Source organism: Malania oleifera, chromosome 10 (assembly GCF_029873635.1).
Source record: "Malania oleifera isolate guangnan ecotype guangnan chromosome 10, ASM2987363v1, whole genome shotgun sequence".
NCBI lineage: Eukaryota > Viridiplantae > Streptophyta > Magnoliopsida > Santalales > Ximeniaceae > Malania > Malania oleifera.
This window is the reverse complement of record NC_080426.1, coordinates 91764543-91785065: the sequence shown is the minus strand read 5'-3', so window position 1 is coordinate 91785065 and position 20523 is coordinate 91764543. Positions and strand designations below refer to the sequence as shown.

The 20523-nt window shown below is 39.2% G+C and overlaps 1 protein-coding gene across 5 annotated transcripts in view; it reads right to left on the bottom strand.

Annotated features, from left to right (window-relative positions):
* The window catches only part of LOC131166419 (uncharacterized), a 49387-nt gene extending 43674 nt beyond the window's left edge, over window positions 1-5713 (bottom strand). The window contains exons 1-5 of one of the 5 annotated variants that reach the window (XM_058124949.1): window positions 5660-5713; window positions 5413-5572; window positions 5120-5225; window positions 4057-4229; window positions 844-989 (exon numbers count right to left, since the gene is read on the bottom strand). In XM_058124949.1, coding sequence (XP_057980932.1) covers window positions 844-989; window positions 4057-4229; window positions 5120-5225; window positions 5413-5552 — 565 coding nt within the window. In that variant the 5' untranslated portion in view covers window positions 5553-5572; window positions 5660-5713. Of the gene's footprint in view, window positions 1-843; window positions 990-4056; window positions 4246-5119 lie in introns of all 5 variants that reach the window. The other 4 variants (XM_058124950.1, XM_058124953.1, XM_058124952.1 and 1 more) reach the window with 4 other exon arrangements.
* Window positions 5714-20523: the final 14810 nt, after the last annotated feature.

The window sequence follows — 20523 nt, the reverse complement described above, 5'->3', positions numbered from 1 at the left end:
CAATTTTTTACATAAATGTTGCAAAACTGAAAAATAAGCTGGATTTTTTTTTGTAATTCTTTAAATAACTAAAAGGGCATCTACAAGGCTCCCCACTTTGCGAGTGTAGGGGGAGGGTCATCACAGTGCACACAGCCTTACCCCTAACTTTATGTAACGAGATCATTTTCTCGGCTCACTTGTGACCAACCAGTCACAAAAGGAGAACCTTATCGTTGATACAATGCCTGCCCTCATTAATTCTTTGGATAACTAAAAATAGAAAATGAAAAATGTTTTACAACTAAACAGGCCCTAAAAAAGAATAATTATTCTCAAGATTAAAGAAAGGGGAAAAAAAAAAAAGAAAATAAATAAAGTAAAGCCAACGTATTCAAAAAGCCTTCTTCAACCCTTCATGTCACGGTGTTGGAGCACTTTAATCATTCACCTTGACCTTTTTCCTTATCTACCCATAATCCAAACTAATCTTACCCTCATGGAGCAGTCAGTCACAACCCCACCATATACAGTAGATCTTGAGCATCAATGTCGTTTCCATTAACTGCCATCTCTAGAGAAATGAGAACCCTTTCAGAACATTTTCCTCCTCCCCCTTTGCCTCACCATTATTTGCATCTAAATTATTTCATCATCTCTAAAAACAATTAACCCTTCCAAAATCAACCATAGGAATCTTAGAAAAATGTGAAATGACATCCAAAGAATTTTCTGAAAAATAACCATATTGATCACGAATTTTGTCCGATAAGAATCCATCATCACACCCATAAGAACAACCCAAAAAAAGAAAGTCAGTTGATAAATAAACAATTTATCAGTCAGAGTGAAATTATAACATACAGAAAGCACAAACTTGTTGAAGAGCCGTCACTCCTTTGTCAGTACGCCCAGCAACAATGGCGCAGCCTTCCACTGGTAAACACTTGTCTTTAAGCTGTTGAACTTTCTTCTCATCAATGAATTTCCCAAGAGATCGTTCTACTAAGCTGTTAAAAAAATGGGTGCATGTGAAGGAAAGGGAGTAAAAGGTAGAGATCAATTGCGCCAATAGCACAACAGACATCTAATCAGTTCAGCTGAAGTAGTTATAGGCTATAGCTAAGGGATAAATCAACTGTGTTGGAAAGGAGAACATGTGAGCAATTAAAACCTCCCAACAGCTTATAGTTAGGAACAGTGGGATACTCAAGGAACATATCTGACAATTTATTTCCATCGGCATTCAGAAATTCCAAAAGCATAATTTATACAGGAGATGCAAATAATAAAAGAAATTTGAAACCAAAAATGGCATAGTAAAGGAGCAACAACTTCTAAAGATTAAGAACATTTATGAATGCATCTAGGTAAGCACGTAACCAAAGACTAGACTCAGATTTATTACAGTCCATGGAAGCAAAATTAACATTTCCTAGTAAACAGGACACGAGCATGATCAACATTGTGAGGGCACACCATATATGAATATTTCCATATAAAATACAATTACACACATGTACTTGATATCCTCCTCCTTAGTGCAACACATTGTGCTAACAATAAATCAATCACGAAAAGGCAGTAACTTATTAAACTAATCAGATCCACCAATGTGTAGGAAGTCACATGTAAACCAACATCACTGGTCTCATGAAAACCTTAATTTCATTGCATGTCATGACCCAACAACTGCAAAGTTTTACAAACCCTTCACGAAACTCATATATTTTTACATGCAATCATGTCTCTTTCATATGACAAAAAAAAAACCCTGTCCTGACATATCTACCACATAGATGAAGGGTATTGGCCACAAATCAAATACACAAAGTTCAGTGTTAATTCTAAAAACTTCCATTGAATGTCCAAACTTGTCAATGCTGCTCCATCTCTAACAAGAATTAGATTTCAAAAGCAACCAAGCAGCTTAGAATGCAAATAAATTGAAAATAAATAAAATCTTGGCAAAAGACACTGACCTCTCCTAAGGTTTGGCAAAAAGACAATGACCTCCCTTAAGGTTTCAAAAAACTCAGGGACCTCCCCTTAAATTTCAAGAATTCCACAGACCTCCATTGAGGTTTGCCAAAAAGACACTAAACTCCTCTTTTATTTTCAAAAAGACGAGTTTTGAGTGGTGTTAGTGTCTTAAAAATCAAATGCCAAGGGAGGTCTGCGGCAAGGTTGTTAGAATCGGGATTCTAAGTGGTATCGTTGGAGGGGTCTGCAGGATGAATCGTAGGATCGGATTAAGAAATATAAGATTATACTTTCAATGTAAAATAAATATTAAAAAATTATATATGTGGAACTTTATGACAAGTCTTAAGACTAAAAACTTGGTTAGCAACTTAGTAAGTATAAGAAGTTAAATATACAATAAAAAGTTCAAACAAGAAAAAGAAGAAGAGCAAGAAAAGGAGAAGAAGAAAGAGAAAAACAGTGCTCACTATTGAGGCTTTTCAAGAAGCAAAAAATTTGTTTCAAAGCATACCTCTGCAGCTCTGCTGGGCCAGCTGGCTTGGCTCTTTTCTTGGCTGCTGCTGATCAACAAGAACTCTGTGTTGAAGAGGACTTATATGTTCTTGTCGAACACCAAAGAAGGAAGAGAACTGAGGACTAAGGACTGAGTTTTTGTCGAACCCCAGGAACTCTGTTTGTTGAACACCAAAGAACTGTTTATCAAACAGCAAGACTGCTAGCTGCTGCTGATAAAACACCAGTCACCAGATGGAGGGCTCTCTGGCTGTCGAACAGGAGAGAAATTCGGGTGCTGGTTGCTGAATTTCAATGAGGAGTAGAGGACTGAGGTGTCGAACTCCAGGGAAGTCAGGTGCATATTCTACTGAATCTGCTCAAAAATGGTGATACGGAACCCCAAGAATGAACGCCCGAAGACCCCAAATCAGATTTTTCAAAACCCTAAACCCAAAATAAGATTCGACATGGTAGTGGATCCTTGACTTATTGCTTGACGTGAAGCACAAACCAAGAATATCAAATTAATGGATGAACGCCATAAAGGTAGCACCTTTGATAAGTTCGATGAAAGTTCAATGAAGAACTTCAAGAGAAATAAACCTCACTTGGAATTGTATTCAGCCAAAAGTATTCCCTTTTTTCAACACAACAAAGAGTTGGCTACTCATATAAAATAAAAGAAACTCATGACATCAGTCCAGCCAATAAAAATAGGCTACGACATCAATCTGACCAATAAAATAGCCCCACATAACCTTAAGCATGTCATGTCATTTAATGAAACATGTGCAAGTCACGTGTCATGCTTAATTGACACAATTGGCCCACTATTTAGCTCATACTTTAATTAAAACAATAAAAATTCCCCAAACAGCCCCTATTGGCTTAAGGTTCCAGCTTCACACGTCTTTAGACAATTTACTATCTTAGACTCTCAAGAAAGTCCTTTTCTTTAGTGTCCATGGCCCTCATTAACTCTTCTTGGCTCTAGCTCTTGTGATGGGTCCGCTTGGCATGTGCAGATCATCCTGTGCAATCAGAGCTTGTTGGTTCATATCATATGGGAGGCTGGGATCCATTTTGCCCCAGTTGTAGAAGACTTTGGATCAAGCATAAACGTTTTGGGGTCTTTGGGTGAATAAAAACAAGTATTGGGCTACATTATTGAGGCCCAAAAGGGAAAAAAATCCCAATCCAGGTAACAGAGTAGGATCTGTACGATTCTACGACTCCAATTCTACGATTCTACCATGATTCTACTTGATTCCGATTTTTATTGCGACTTGGAACATTTGGATGAATCTGGATCGTAGAATCGTACGATCCTACGATCCAGATTGTGATTTTAATAACCATGGTATGAGGGAGTTTTGAAACCTCAGGTCCCTAGGATTTTTGAAACTTCAGGGGAGATCAATGTCTTTTTGCCAAACCACAAGGGAGGTTAGTATCTTTGGCCCTAAAAACTATTCACATCAAACAGTGTAATATAAAAAATAACCCCAAAAAATTGGTAGTACATAGAACATGAAACCATATATAAGATTCTAATTATGCTTGCCAATATGGAAGTTTGACCCAGACACAACTCACCCTTGAACAGTGTTCAAGCCCGGCTGTTTCTGCCACCCATCAAAGGAACCTCCGTGATATGAAAGAACTATCTTAAAGGTAACTCTTGCCCACCTGCCAGTCCTGTCCCCAATTTGAATATTCCTCAATTCTGTATCATCAAAAGCCTCCAGAATTTCAGGAACTTGATGTGTCTGTGGAGAAAGTCCTCTAGAATAAATATATTAATATCAAATGCCAATACATACTTCTACTCGCCAATCATGCCATATGCAAGTAAATTGCTAGAAAGAACTTCCATAACTGTCCAACTAACCATAAACTCTGTATCTAGGGAATTATTATTCCTGGACTCATAATCAACATATTGATCACTGTAAATTTATTCTTGCAGTGGTAATGGTGACATTTACAAAGGGAAACACCAATGTAGCACCAACAATGCTGCGTCACTCCCTAACCTCTACTTCAAAACTTAAAAAACGTATCGACAATCTTAACTGTATTTTTATTGCCAAATACTTTTTTACCACTTATCAGACACTGCTTCAACACTCCTCTCATACATATAATGTCACATTCAGTATGGTTTTTTTTAATTTTATTCACCCAAAAAAAAAAAAAAACATTATTATGAAAGGACAGCAAAGTCATTATATTTTTGAAAAAAAAAAAGAAAAAACTTTTCAAAATTTAGAACAAACTAAGAGAGATATTGAGAAATTTTATTTAAAAAATATGAAGCACGAAGATGCATATGTATTCATGTACAATTTTTAACATTGAGATTTGAGAGTTATGTAAATATTAAAAAGTTAATTTTGACATACATAATAGATTTATTTTTTAGTATGTCTCTCTTGTTTTCTGCCGGTGCTTCTTATGAAAACACATTCTAAGATGTATGCCATCATGTGCACAGTGGTGTGGATCAAACAAAATAATAAGGATTTCCAAAGGTGATACATTAATCTACTGTAAAGTGAAAAAAGACAAATGAAAGAAAAATCATGCTTCAGAATTACGTCTCTTAAATACCAACAAAATTTGTCTCCAAAATAATGTTTTCTTCCTAACGACCTACCTTAGTTTCAAACAATGCGGACAATTGCAAACGCCCATTCACCACATTCGAGTAGAAATCAAGAACTTGTTGCCATGACCTGGCATACATGAACTGGTAGCACTCCCTGCCGATTGCCCAGCGCAAATTTAGACGAGTTGCACAAAGTGATTATAAATAGCATTACAAAATACAGAAGTATTGAGGGCCTGCTCATTGCACGGTTCAAACCTCACCATCCCCGCCCCGGCAGTCCACGGGAGTGCTTGCGGGGAGAGAGAGAGAGAGAGAGAGAGAGAGAGAGAGAGAGAGACCTGGCTGTCCAGCGGAAGTGTTTGCAGGGATCGGTGTGATTGTAATGGGAATAGACCTTGTTTCGTGTGAGAGTTTCCATTGCATATTTCAGCTTCTCTTGTGTACCTGGGAGCAGCTTCAACCTCGGGCACGGTATCATCAAATCAAGGTTGCGTGCGGCTGTGGGTTGCATAAGTAGCGAGAAACTGGTCAAATTAAATAAAAATTACAATACATTAGAAAAAAAAAAAAAAGGAATATACACACATAGGGTTAAGGAAAAGCGTTCTAACTGAACTTGCAGCTTCAATTTATTTTGATCATTCTACTTCAATTCCTATAATTGAAGCCACCTAACTTTTGAGATTAATTCAATACCATCCAAAATTCAAAGTTTACTTTGTAAAATGAATAAATGTTATATTGATGTGCATTGTAGCCTCAAGTATCATGTCATTATCCATTTCTCCTTTTCCCTGAAACTTTTCTTCTTCTTGCTATGTAGTCTCTTTAACTTTTCTTATGTGGTCGCCGTCTTAGCCGTTGGCCACCATATTAAAAACTTTAAATCTAGTACCATTTCTACAAGAGTTGTCATCATGTTATCCTTTTTTTCTCCTTTTGAAGTCTCTCTTGCCTTTGTTTCCACTTGGGCTTCTTCTACGAAGACCTCATTTGTCTTTGTTTCCAGTTCGGTTTCTTCTTCTCCACTTGCTCATGAGAGTTCCCATTAGACTCACCACTAGTATCAAATGGCTCCAGTTCTATATCGAGTATAATCAGTAGAGTTATTGAAATAGTAGTTCTTGTACCAATTCTTTTTGCAACTTCTCCCTATTCATCCCATATTGACATCGTCACCCACTTACAACATTTTGCCATTGGCTAGAGCGCCTAATTGTCGGCCAAAAGGGCTCGTGTGGGGGGTTGCTTTGTGCAATATCTAAATTAGAAACTAACGAATCCATACATACTACTAAATCATAATCAACAAGACATAGAAAATTTGATAACTATAAGAACCAAATACCTACTTTGTAGAGACTAAATCGATACTTTTTATCTAGAAAATGATGAGTAAGCAAGTTATCCTTGAACTCCTGAACCTTTAGTTCCCTTTGTTCTCTTTCTACTACAAATAAGACTCTCGCCTTTAATAATCCTCTCTGTATGCAAGATCATGCAAGTTTGGAAACATGCATTCTCCCTCTCCGCCTTGAATATGCAAAAAAAAAAATTATAAGCTCACTCACTCACTCTCTCTCTCTCTCTCTCTTTAACATATGGAGTCACTACTCTCTTTTATCTTGTTTAACCTAAACCCCCCTAACATATAAGTATCCCCTCCCCTTTTTTACAATTCTCTCCTTTTTAGATACACAATTTGTAGAGACCCGGAAAATAGAAGTAATAAAAATAATTAAGAAAAAAGAAATTGATTTGATACAGGACCAAATCGTCAACGATTTGGTGAGCTCAGAGAAAATCATCGACATTTTTGAGTTATTGAGGCCTAGTAAAAATAAAACGGTAAAAATCGGTTTGGTTTTTCGGCGGTTTTGTCTAGGACAGTAGCTTATAAATAGGGATTAAGCTCATTTTTCATGGAAAGTTTATAAAATAAAATAATAAAAAAACACTCCCTCTCTCTCTTTGATTTCTCGTCCATTTTACGCCCAAATCGAAGGATAAATATCATTTCGGAGTCCTGGCTGCAATTCTTATGTAGCGCCCCGACCCGACACGTGGGCCCAAGGTGCTACTTTAGTGACATCTGTGTACCTGATACCATCATATAATACATAATATGCAGCGAAATAAATGAAACAATCTCAATATACTATTACCAAAGTTTAAATCAACATATATATCAAGGTTTTGTCTATACACATATTACAACCCAAAAACCAGTTCACATACTCGTTCCATATGACCATCGATACAAGCCCAAAGGCATGCTATAATAACTACTCACATCCAAGTTCTTGAAGACACTCACAAAAGTAACTAAACTAGTGTCCACCCCCTGGATCCCGCTAAACTCGATCTCTAGAATTCCCTAAAAAGATATGTTGTACAACGGGGTAAGACACCTCTCAGTAAGGAAGATTAAGTTAATAACAGTGTGTGACAGCTTGCTTTTCAGTGTATGCTTTTCAGTGTATATTAGAAACATACCTCTCTCTTTTACTGAACATAGTATATATACTCATTTCTCATTTCTCAAAACATAAATCAATACTGGAAGACATTTACATCAATACATAAAATATAAAGATATGCATAAAAGATACACCCTGGAACTATTCGCCATGTATAAACCCCCATAGTCAAAGTTGTGTAGCCCAAAGGCTAAACAAAAACCCGGGGGATCAACCCAAGCCAAGTCAACTCCCTACTATATACGTCAGCAGGCTTCCGCAAGCTCGCTCACAGGCTCAATTGCGTTTAGGTTAATCGGCTAGGACCACCCAACAACACCGCTTGTAGATGTGGGCGCACATGGTCAAATGGTGAAATTCTCTCTAGTAATGGTACCGCGCTCACAACACTAAGTTCATAGGTTTCCTAAAACATATTGTGCAATTTAAGTAAATAAAATTGTACTTTAAAACTCATTTCACAAAACCCGGTTACTAGTCGTTTAACACCACTTGGGCCTCTGCCCTCTCACAAAGTACAAACCTCAGGCTTCGGCCCCTTTGTTACAACTCGGTCGTTTAATACAAACTCCAACCTTAAAATAAACTCTGTTATTTATAAAACTCGGCTTTGATCATTTAATACAAACTCGGCATTTGCCCTCTCATAAGTTCCTACATTTCTTAAAATAATTCCAGTATTTTCACAAACAGTTCAGTATTACACAAACATATCCATATGCCACACAATTTTCCATATTCAAAACATAGCCCGTAGGCAACCATGAATGTAACAACCCAAAAAAATAATAATAAATAAATAAATAAAATTTTAATTAAAAAATTTATTATTATTAATTATTTAATTATTATTAAGAAAATTAATTAAATTAATCAATTTGAGGATTTTGGATATATATATATATATATATATATATGTGTGTGTGTGTGTGTGTGTGTGTATTTAAATACATATAAGGATATATATATGTATATATATATATATATATATATAAGTATATATGTAAGTATATATATATATAAGTATATATAAGTAAGTATATATAAGTATATATAAAAGTTTATAGTGCGGATAAAGGAAAGAAAAAAAAAAAAAAAGGAAAACTTAAAGGCTAAGTTTCCTGCTGGAACAAAGTAGGAAGAGGAAACAAGAAAAAAAAAATTCTCTCAACTCACGTTCTCCACTCCTCTTCTCTCTACGATTTCACAGCGGATTCTCGCCCAATTGAAAATCTGAAAATACCAACGAACTTCATTCTCCGCCACCGACATATCTACCAAAATGGATTTGTCATAGGAGTAATGTGGGCATATCTCTTGGGGTAAGCCAAATTCTGATTCTTGCCTCAATTTTTCTTAAATTTTAAGTCAAATGGACGATCGAACACCACCACGAGAATCTAGGGATGATTCTCTACAAATCTAGTGGAGCGGATTTCTCATGAGGTCATTGTAGGAATAGCCCCAAAATTAGGATAAATGGATTATTTAGAAATTAATTATTATTTAATTAATGTAAATTAGGAAACGTTAAAATAATATTTTATTGGAATTGATTTGATTGAATCAGGCTTCGAGTGAGCGCCACGGGTATAATTTTGGGAGCCCTGCAGGCGTGGTTTAGGAAATCAGGTAAGGGGGAATAAAATTATATCTGTATTTTATTAAGGTGAACCGGTTATTTACGAGTGTATGAAATTTATTATTTATCTATATGATTTTTAGAACCGTATGAGTACTAGAAAATGATGATTTTGTTTAAAATTTATATTTAGGATAATTGCATATGATATTAAATTCGTGTGATTTGAGAATAATTTTTCCTAATAAATTCAATATGAATTACTGTGGTATTTGGGTTTGCATGTGGGGATGTTTGGAATGATTATGACATAATGAATAAATTGTTATGTTTTACTCCTGTGTGAAAATGTATTGATTTGTTGGGATACTGTATGGGAAATGAATTGATCTGTTGGATTTCTGTGTGGAAATGCATTGATGTGTCTATGTAAACTAACTGGTGTGGTTATTCGTATGCATCTCAATATAATGATGGCATAAGGAGGTTGTTATATTGCCTAAATATAAATCATGATATGGCGTTGGCAGGTTGAGGAGCTCGTCATACTGTAATTTATATAGGGTAGGACATTGGCAGGTCGAGGAGCTTGTTCTACTGATGTATAACGGTAGGTCATGGGGATTGGATACTGGTGAATAGTGGTGCTTGTGTGGGCCACATGTTGCAGAAGCTGGAGTGGTGCCTATGTGGACCACGTTATATCCTGTGTGGATAATGGCGCCTGTGTGGGCCATGTTATGTACCTTGTGTGGGTAGTGGTGCCTGTGTGGGCTACGTTATATCCTGTGTGGATAATGGCGCCTGTGTGGGTCATGTTATGTATCCTGTCTGGGTAGTGGTGCCTGTGTGGGCCACGTGTAGGTAAGAAGTACATAGGTGCCTGTGTGGGCCACATACTAACATGTACACAGTTGCTCTATGTGGGCCACGTACTGAGGACATTGGAAGATGAAGTATGAGATGCATGATTCCTGTGTGGATGTGTGGTGCGCATGTGAATTTAATTATAGCATAAAAATAATGGTATAGTATATTGTGAATGCATATGTGTGCATGCGGCGAGGTAAACATATTACTAGGGGCTTGCTGAGAAAGGCGAGTGCTCTGCTAGGTAGTTTCTTGGTATCAGTGCAAAGGGATGCTACTTGTATGGGCGGGTAGACATCCCGATCCTCGAAAACCTTCGCCTTTAAAATAATAAAGATCTGTGTACTGGCGGCGAGGTAATACTTCACCTGAGGGCTTACTGAGTAAGGTGAGTGCTCTGGTAGGTAGTTTTTAGTACCAGATCAGAGGGAAACTACTTATATGGGCGAGTAATCTTCCCTATCCTTAAGGACTTTCGCCTGCATAAAATTGCGTACTTGTGCATATTGGATATATGTATGATATTAGATGTCAGTTATGTTATTAATGATACGTTCTCTCAGTTGTTATTGATGTAATATGAGAATGAGTTTATTTTGAAATGTAAATATTAAAACTCATTTGTAACACACTGTTATAATTTATTCCACCCTTACTAAGAAGTGTCTCACCCTAGTGGATTAACAATTTTCCAGGTTCTTCTGAAGATTGGGTTTGAAGGCCTAGGCTGGGATTGTATTTGGTGGTTTCTTTTTGGGGTATTGTGAGATACTGGTATATATATACAGATGTATTTGTAGTGGGTTATGTTTTAAAATACTGGTTATGGATATGGATATCTGGATGTTGTAGTGTTCGTCTTTGGGTTGTTATATAGAACTCTGGTATTTATTTGAGATTATTTATTTATATTCCATTGCGTGCATGTTAATTATGGTATCAAATAAAGGTGATTGGAACACGTGGCACCTGGCCCCACTTGGCGGGTTTCGGGGCATCACAATGGAAAACACTGAATAAATGGTTTGTAGGATCAAATCAAACTTTCCACCGTTCATTTTTATACAAAATATCATATTGTATCCTAGGTTCAAAAACAAGCATTTCGAACGGTTGGTTTTCAAAAGAATAACTGAAAATATAAATACTCCATTCCATAACTAGTTCCATTGAATCAAAAAAGATAAAAACACTGCATTAAACATAATCCCCTTACCTGATTTCAAAATCGAAATTGAAATGCTCGGAAACCAAATCCCAACCCTTTTCACCAAGTCGAAAATCTAATCCGCTAGAACTGTAGATCCTAGCTCCCTGATCCTCACAATAACTTTCGATTGTCGAAATGGGCGACAAACGGTGAAGAACTGTAGAAAGAGGGAGTGAAATCGTCGGTTCTAGAGAGAGTGTAAGAACCCGAACTATGATATATGGATTAATTATTGTAAAAGAAGGGTAAATTGGTAAATTGTACAGTGTCTGTCGATGAAGCCAAAATTCGTTGACGAAATCCCTTCAATTCTCGACGAAAAAATTTAGAGGCTCATCGACGAGGAGAAGCCGAGAGATTTCGGGAAACTAAGAATCTCAGGCTTATCGATGAGGTCACTATCTCATCGACGAGGCGTCTTCAATGGCTTCTCGACGAGCGCGCCATTTCGCCGATGAGGACGACCGAGTCAAGGGCTATAAATATCATTTTCCTTTTCTTCATCACTAAGTTATCTCAAGAATATCCTCTCCCTCTCTCTCTAGAACTTGAAGAACTCTCTCTCTCTCTAGGTTTCTTCGTCGTTCGTTGCCTGATTCATAAATTCAACGTCACCATGTAGATCAGGGGAGGATTCTCTATGTTTTTAGCGAATCAGAATCTCGTTTCGAGTAGTTTTGGGTTTCGGGCTAAAATCGAGGTAAGGCTTGGTTTTCTTTTCTGATTCTAAATATGTATAGTAGTACGAGTTGTAAGCTTGTATTGTACTGTGGTTTATAGGTTTTGGAGTCTCGGTACGTAGTTTTGGGGACCGTAGAGTTCGTACTTGGAATTTGGGCTAAGGTAAAGGGATTCTGTTTATATTAGTTTATTTTAAAAATCGAGATCAGTAAGCTTGCTACGATTGTATATATGTTTTGACTGCTTATTTGGGAAAATCTATCGGGTAAAATACGGGATTTTTGGATTACAATTTTTGGAAAAATTTGGGGATTTCGGGTATCATCTCTGCTTTGTTTGGAAAACCGGTTGTTTTGTTTAAACTGTATTATTGAGATGACTGTTATCCATATTTGTATAAAATTGTATGCTTGAATTGGAAAACAATATGATTTTCCGTAAACCAAATAAGTGGGGAATGTATGGTTGTATGTAATAGTTCCAGGTATTTGTAAAATAACTATGTGGCGGCTAATTACCGTATGCTGGTGAGTATAGGAACGTGAGTTCCAAAATGATTCCAGGTTTTGTGAAATCAGCTATGTGGCGGCTAATTACCGTATGTTGAAATAGCTATGTGGCGGCTAAATATCATACGCTGCGCCATGTACCAATTCACTGCCATGGGTGAGAGTGTCCGACTCTATATCCAAGGGTGTGAAATATCACCAGTGTATTCTGGTTGGTCACCGAGGGGTGTGAGCTACACCGTATTGGCAACGTAATCGGTGTGAGGCTTCGGTCTTCGCAGGGTAGTTGTGTATTAGTATGACGACACTGACCGTATGTTTGGGTATCGTATGTACTGGAATGGATTTGTGAAAATATTGGAACTGTATGGAAATGTTTTCGAACTGTATCGTATTGTATGGTGTTATGTTTTACGTAAAATAACATTGGTATGCCACACACTGATATAACCTACTTTCTTCCTTACTGAGAGGTGTCCCACCCCGAATGTATATACAAATGTTTTCAGGTCCTTCGGGTAATCGAAACTAGCATCCTAGCATCCGGAAGCGGGGGTGTCGTTTAGCTACATTTAGTGCCTGATTAGGTACGAGTTTTGTAACTGGTTTGTCATGATGGTTTTTATAGACACCCAGAGTATGTATTGTAATTATGGGATTGTGTATCTTAGTGTTGTATGGGTTTGTATATCCTAGTGTTTTATAGACTCTGGTATGGTATGTTATATGGATAGACGAACATTTTCTGCTACGTATTGGATGAGTATGGATGTATATGTGTACGTGTATAGGGCATCTGTATACCCCATGGGGTCAGACCCTCTTATTGTATTATATCATATATGTTTTAATTGATACAGAGACAGGTTAGATTACTATTTTCACACTTGCGACGCATCTTCGGGTTCAGGGCGTGACAGTTTGGTATCAGAGCTAACCAGGTTGTTAGGTCTTGTAGACTTGAGTAGGTGTATTTATGTGTATATACTATAGTATAGGATGTAGGAAATGGGTAGTATAGGTCAAGGATTGTGTTGTTGCTAGACAAGGACTCATTGGTGGTGTTCTTTGTCCTTCCTGGAATGACAATTTCAGAAAGATCACAGCAAACCATTGATGGATTCGTGTCAGTGTGACGGGACAGGCCCATGGAATTAGTAGTTAACATGATTAGGTGATTGATTGTGTTAACTGTGTACGATATAGGAATTCTAACCGATTCCTATTCTATTTTCAAAATGGAGCCCAAGGATAATAACTTGGAAAGCGGTTCCAAGGGAACTGCAAGTGATGAGACTCCTTCTGTGCCTCATGGGTTGACGAGGCAGGTTATGCGAGAAATTAGGCGGAGTGTTAGGAGACGCGAGAGTTCTCCTACGGATGCGGGGTGTACCATCGAGAGGTTCACACGCATGCACCCTCCGACATTTGCAGGAGGACCCAATCCGATTATAACTAAGGACTAGGTCGAGAAGACCGAGAGGATTCTGGAAGTCCTCCATTGCACAGATAGGCATAGTGTCTTTTACGCTACTTTCCAGTTGTCTTGAGAGGCAGGGAATTGGTGGACTACGGTGAGTCTGCTTGAGAAGCAGAGAGCTGATCCATCGGGTATGACCTGGGGCCGCTTCAAGGAGGTATTCTTCGAGGATACTTTCCGATTTCCACTCAAGATATGAAGGTCAATGAGTTCTCGTGCCTGATGCAGGGTACCCTAACGGTGCAGGGATATGTCGCTCGATTCATCGAATTGTCTCGATTTGTACCGTACTTGGTCCCAAATGAGTACGAGAAGGCTCGAAGGTTTGAGAGGGGTCTGAGGAAAGACATCCGCCATCTTATGGTGATGCTGCAGATCCATGAGTTATCTGTCTTGGTGGATAAAGCCACCATAGTTGAGAGCAACCTTTGGGGAGATGAGGGGGTGCGGGATCAGAGGAAGAGGCTGATATCTTCTGGTTCTCAGAGTGGTCCTTGGCTGGGACAGTGGAAGAAGAAGAAGAACTACAGTTCAAGTTATCGGCAGAACATCGAACGACAGAGTTATTAGGGGGGTCCATCCTCCGCACCATGCGCCAAGTGCCGTAAATGGCACAATGGTAAATGTCAACTGTTTTGGGGTAACTACCACAACTGTGGCAAATCGGGCCACCTGTCACAAAGCTGTCAGGCACCGAAGAGAGATACACCTGCATAGAGCCAGAACCGTGGGAGTAATCAGATGCCTCAGGGAAACTACCAGGCAACCACGGCTCCTGCGAAAGTGTATTCACTTACTCCAGCAGATGCGAAACATACTGGGAACATGGTGATAGGTACCATGTTATTGCTTTTGAATAGAGCTACTTTTTTATTTGATTCGGGAACAACTTATTCGTTTATATCTGTTAGTTTTGTGAGGTTGTGTGGGGTTGAAACCCGATCTATGAATGAGAGATTGTCTATGTCTACACCGATTGGGAGTGTAACAACCTATAGTAAGATGTTAGGAAACTACCTAGTTGTAATTCAGGGGAGAATGCTACCAACGAATCTTGTAGTGTATAACATGTCTAGTTTTGATGTCATACTGGGGATAGATTGGCTCTTCTTCAGTTTTGTAGTGATTGATTATCGTAGGAAGGTAGTAGTGTTCAAACCTCTTGGGGGGCAGGAGTATAAGTTCGTAGGATTATGTGTGTATTCTACGTCGCAAGTTCTATCAGCATTACAAGCAGGGAGGCTACTCTTGGAGAAATGTTAGGGGTACCTAGCTTGCATGAAGGAACCGCCACGGGAGGAGTTAAGGCTCGAGGATAATCGAGTGGTCAATGAGTTTCTGGATGTGTTTCCTGAAGATTTACCCGGTTTACCTCCGGAATGTGAGGTGAAGTTTGCGATAAAGTCGCTACCTGACAAGGCATCGATTTCTAAAGCTTCGTACCGAATGGCTCCAGCAGAACTTCAAGAGTTAAAGGAGCAGTTGCAGGAACTACTGGACCAGGGTTTTATTCGATCAAGTGTTTCGCCCTGTGGAACTCTAGTTTTGTTTGTGAAAAAGAAGGATAGGTTGATGCACATGTGCATTGATTACTGTGAGATCAACAAGGTAACTGTAAAGAACTGTTACCCGTTGCCTTGTATTGATGATCTCTTTGACTAGTTGCAGGGAACGCAGGTCTTTTCGAAGATTGACCTATAGTCAAGGAATCATCAGGTAAGGGTTAGACTTGAGGATGTAGCGAAGACTGCTTTCCGAACCAGATACGACCACTATGAGTTCTTGGTTATGCCGTTTGGTTTGACCAATGCTTCGGCAGTGTTCATGGATCTGATGAACATGGTTTTTCATGAGTACCTGGATTAAATCATAGTGGTCTTCATTGATGACATTCTGGTATACTCGAGGAGTCCGGAAGAGCATGGAAACCATCTGAGGTTGGTACTACAAATTTTGCGAGAGAGGAAGATGTATGCTAAGCTGAAGAAGTGTGAGTTCTGGTTGAATCAGGTCGTGTTCTTAAGCCATGTGGTGTTTAAAGGCGGTATCTCAGTTGATCCTAACAAAATTGAAGATGTGGTTGACTGGACGAGACCAAAGAGTGTGCAGGATGTTCAGAGTTTTCTAGGACTCGTGGGTTACTATCGTTGGTTCGTAGAGGGTTTCTCTAAATTTTAATTGACCAGGAAAAAGGTGAAGTTTGACTGGACTAGTGATTGCGAGTAGTGCTTTTTTGAATTGAAGCACCGACTAGTTACGGCTCCAGTATTGACCATTCCCTCGGGGGATGGCTGTTTTGTGATCTATAGCGATGCATCACTGAAGGGTTTGATATGTGTGCTTGTCCAACAGGGTAAGGTAGTAGCTTTTGCTTCTCGGCAACTTAAGGAGTATGAGAAGAATTACACTACATATGACCTAGCGTTAACTGCTGTTGTTTATGCCCTGAAGATCTGGCAACACTACCTGCACGGTGTTCAGTTTGAGATTTTCATTAACCACAAAAGCCTCAGGTACTTTCCCACGCAGAAGGAGCTAAATATGAGGTAGAGGTGGTGGCTAGAGTTGATCAAGGACTACGATTGCATGATCAATTATCACCCAGGGAAGGCTAATGTGGTAGTAGATGCGTTGAGTCGGAATTTAGAGCATGCAGTAGTATCTGCAGTTGTAGCTCAGCATCATGTTAGATGGAATCTGGAAAGCCTTTGTGTAGAGTTGGTGTCTGGTGATCATCAGGCTTTCATTGCTAGCTTTGTAATCCAGCTGACTTTGTTTGAGCATATTACAGCCGCGCAGGCTAATGATGCGGAGTTAGTTGAGATTGTGGAGAAAGTACAGTAGGGGTTGGTTGTGGATTTTAACATCTCTTATAGAGGTGTGTTGAGGTTTGGGACCAGGCCGTGTGTTCCAAACGATGACGAGATCAGATGGATGATTCTGGAGGAAGTGCATCGTTCTTTGTATACGGTACATCCGGGTAGTACGAAGATGTATTGGAATTTTCTCGAGTCCTTCTGGTGGAGTGGTATGAAGAAAGATATTGCCTGATTTGTGGATCAGTGCCTGATGTGTCAGTAGGTGAAAGCTGAGCATCAAAGGTCGATGGGGCCATTGCAGCCTTTATCTATTCCGGTGTGGAAATGGAATCACATTTCCATGGACTTTGTTACCGGATTACCGCCAGGGCTTCAGGGGCAGAATGCTATCTAGGTAATCATGGACAGGTTGACGAAATCTGCCCACTTTGTACCGATGAAGGTTAGCTATCCTTTGAGTAGGCTAGCGGACTTGTACGTGCATGAAATAGTAAGAATGCTCGGGGTGCTGGTGTCCATTGTTTTAAATCGAGACCCGAGGTTTACTTCTCGATTTTAAAAAAGCTTGCAGGAAGCACTGAGGACAAAGCTTACTTTTAGTATACCGCTCCACCCCCAAACTAATGGACAGTCGGTGAGGATGATACAGATCTTGGAGGATATGTTATGGGCTTGTGTACTAGACTTCGGTGGTAGTTGGATCCAGTTTCTGCCACTAGTAGAGTTTGCCTATAACAACAACTTCCAGGCTAGTATCGGGATGGCACCGTTCGAGGTTTTGTATGGTTGGAGGTGTCGATCTCCTCTATTTTGGGATGAGGTTAGTGAACGTCAGGTGTTAGGACCTGAAATTGTATAACAAACGTCTAAGAAGGTAGGTTTGATTCGGGATAGGATTAAATGAACTCAAAGTCGGTAGAAGAGTTATGCGGATGTTCGCCACCGCAAGTTGGAGTTCAAAGTGGGAGGTAAAATATTTTTGAGAGTCGCTCCAATTAAAGGAGTGATGAGGTTCGGGAAGAAGGACAAGCTGAGCTCGAGGTATATCAGACCATTCGAGATTCTAGAATGAGTGGGTCCGGTGGCTTACTAGATTGCACTTCCCCTTGCTCTCTCGAGGATCCATGATGTATTTCACATATCCATGTTAAGGAGATACGTGTCAGATCCGTCGCATGTTATTAGTTACAAGTCCTTGGTAATTGGGGATATTTTGGCATATGAGGAAGTACCTATTCAGATTCTGGACTAGAAGGTTCAGAAGTTGCATACCAAGGAAATATAGTTAGTAAAGGTATTGTCGCGAAATCACGCAGCTGAGGAAGCTTCTTGGGAGTTAGAAACAGAAATACGCCCGAAAGTATCCGTAGTTGTTCTGAGTAGTAGTTAGATAGCAGGGTCGGTATTTGTATGTATATATGTATGTAGTACTCTGTTATCGTATTAGTATTGTGTGGTTAGTCTCTGGGAGAGTCATGTTTTTATTGTGAGCTCCCGAGGCCAGGTATGTATGTAACCATGGTATTTCTCCGCCATAAGTGAGGGAATTATGTAGGTATGTATGTATTGTAACGAGGTTACGTATAAATGGTTGCCGGTTCTTCTTAGAGTATGTATGTATTCGGTAGTATAATTGAGTTTGAAATGAGAGATTGCAAATTTCGAGGACGAAATTTTTGCAAGGAGGGGAGGTTGTAAGAACCCGAACTGTGATATATGGATTAATTATTTTAAAAGAAGGGTAAATTGGTAAATTGGGTAGAGTTCGTCGACGAGGTGAGAATTCGTCGACGAAATCCCTTCTGTTCTTGACGACAAAATTCAAAAGCTCGTCGACGAGGAGAAGCCGAGAGATTTTGAGAAATCGAGAATCTCAAGCTCGTTGATGAGGTCATCGTCTCGTCGATGAGGCGTCTTCAGTGGCTCATCGACAAGGGCGGTCAAGTCAAGGGCTATAAATATCATTTTCGTTTTCTTAATCACTAAGTTATCTGAAGAATATCCTCTCCTTCCCTCTCTAGAACTTGAAGAACTCTCTCTCTCTCTAGGTTTCTTCGTCGTTCGTCGCTTGATTCGTAAATTCGACGTCACCGCGTAGATCAGGGGAGGATTCTCTATGTTTTTAGCGGATCAGAATCTCGTTTCGATTAGTTTTGGGTTTTAGGCTAAAATCGAGGTAAGGCTTGGTTTTCTTTTCTGATTCAAAATATGTATAGTAGTACGAGTTGTAAACTTGTATTGTACTGTGGTTTATAGGTTTTGGAGTCTCGGTACATAGTTTTGGGGACCGTAGAGTTCGTAGCTGGAATTTGGGTTAAGGTAAGGGGATTCTGTTTATATTAGTTTATTTTCAAAATTGAGATCGGTAAGCTTGTAGGCTACAATTGTATGTATGTTTTGACTGCTTATTTGGGAGAATCTATCGGGTAAAATAAGGGATTTTTGGGTTATAATTTTTGGAAAAATTTGGGGATTTCGGGTATCATCTCTACTTTGTTTGGAAAACCGGTTGTTTTGTTTAAACTGTATTATTGAGATGATTGTTATCCATATTTGTATAAAATTGTATGCTTGAATTGGAAAACGATATGATTTGTCGTAAACCAAATAAGTATCGAATGTATGGTTGTATGTAATAGTTCCAGGTATTTGTAAAACAGCTATGTGGCGGCTAATTACCGTATGCTGATGAGTATAGGAACGTGAGTTCCAAAATGATTCCAGGTTTTGTGAAATCAGCTATGTGGCGGCTAATTACCATACGTTGAAACAGCTATGTGGCGGCTAAACACCATACCCTGCGCCATGTACCAGTTCATTACCATGGGCGAGAGTGTCCAACTCTATATTTGAGGGTGTGAAATATCACCAGTGTGTTCCGGTTGGTCACCAAGGGGGGTGAGCTACACCGTATTGGCAATGTAATCGCTGTGGGGCTCCGATCTTCACAGAGTAGTTGTGTAGTAGTGTGACAACACTGACCGTATATTTGGGTATCGTATGAACTAGAATGGATTTGTAAAAATACTGAAATTGTATGCAACTGTATGGAAATGTTTTCGAACTATATCGTATTGTATAGTGTTATGCTTTACGTAAAATAACACTAGTATGCCACATATTGATATAACCTACTTTCTTTCTTACTGAGAGGTGTCTCACCTCGAATGTATATACAAATGTTTTTAGGTCCTTCGGGTAGCCGAAACTAGCATCCTAGCATCTGGAAGCAGGGGTGTCGTTTAGCTACATTTAGTGCCTGATTAGGTACGAGTTTTGTAACCTGGTTGTCGTGATGGTTTTTGTTGACACCCGGAGTATGTATTGCAATTATGGGATTGTGTATCTTAGTGTTGTATGGGTTTCTATATCCTAGTGTTGTATAGACTCTGGTGTGGTATGTTATGTGGATAGATGAACATTTTTCGCTGCGTATTGGATGAGTATGGATTTATATGCGTACGTGTATAGGGCATCCGTATACCCCATGGAGTCGGACCCTTTTATTGTATTGTATCATGAATGTTTTAATTGATACAGAGACAGGTTAGATTACTATTTTCACACCTGCGACCCATCTGCGGGTTCGGGGCATGACAAAGAGAGAGAGAGAGAGAGAGAGAGAGTTTTGGGTTTCTTAATCCCTAAGCAATGAAAAATGATATTTATGGGCCTTTTGACCCGGTCAAACTCGTCGACGAATTGGTCCCTCACCGATGAGACATAGAAGGTTTTTCATCGCCAAACCCAAGCTTGATATTTTTCATGTCGGTTGGGATCTCTTTATCGATGAGACTCTAAATTTCAGCAACGAAGCA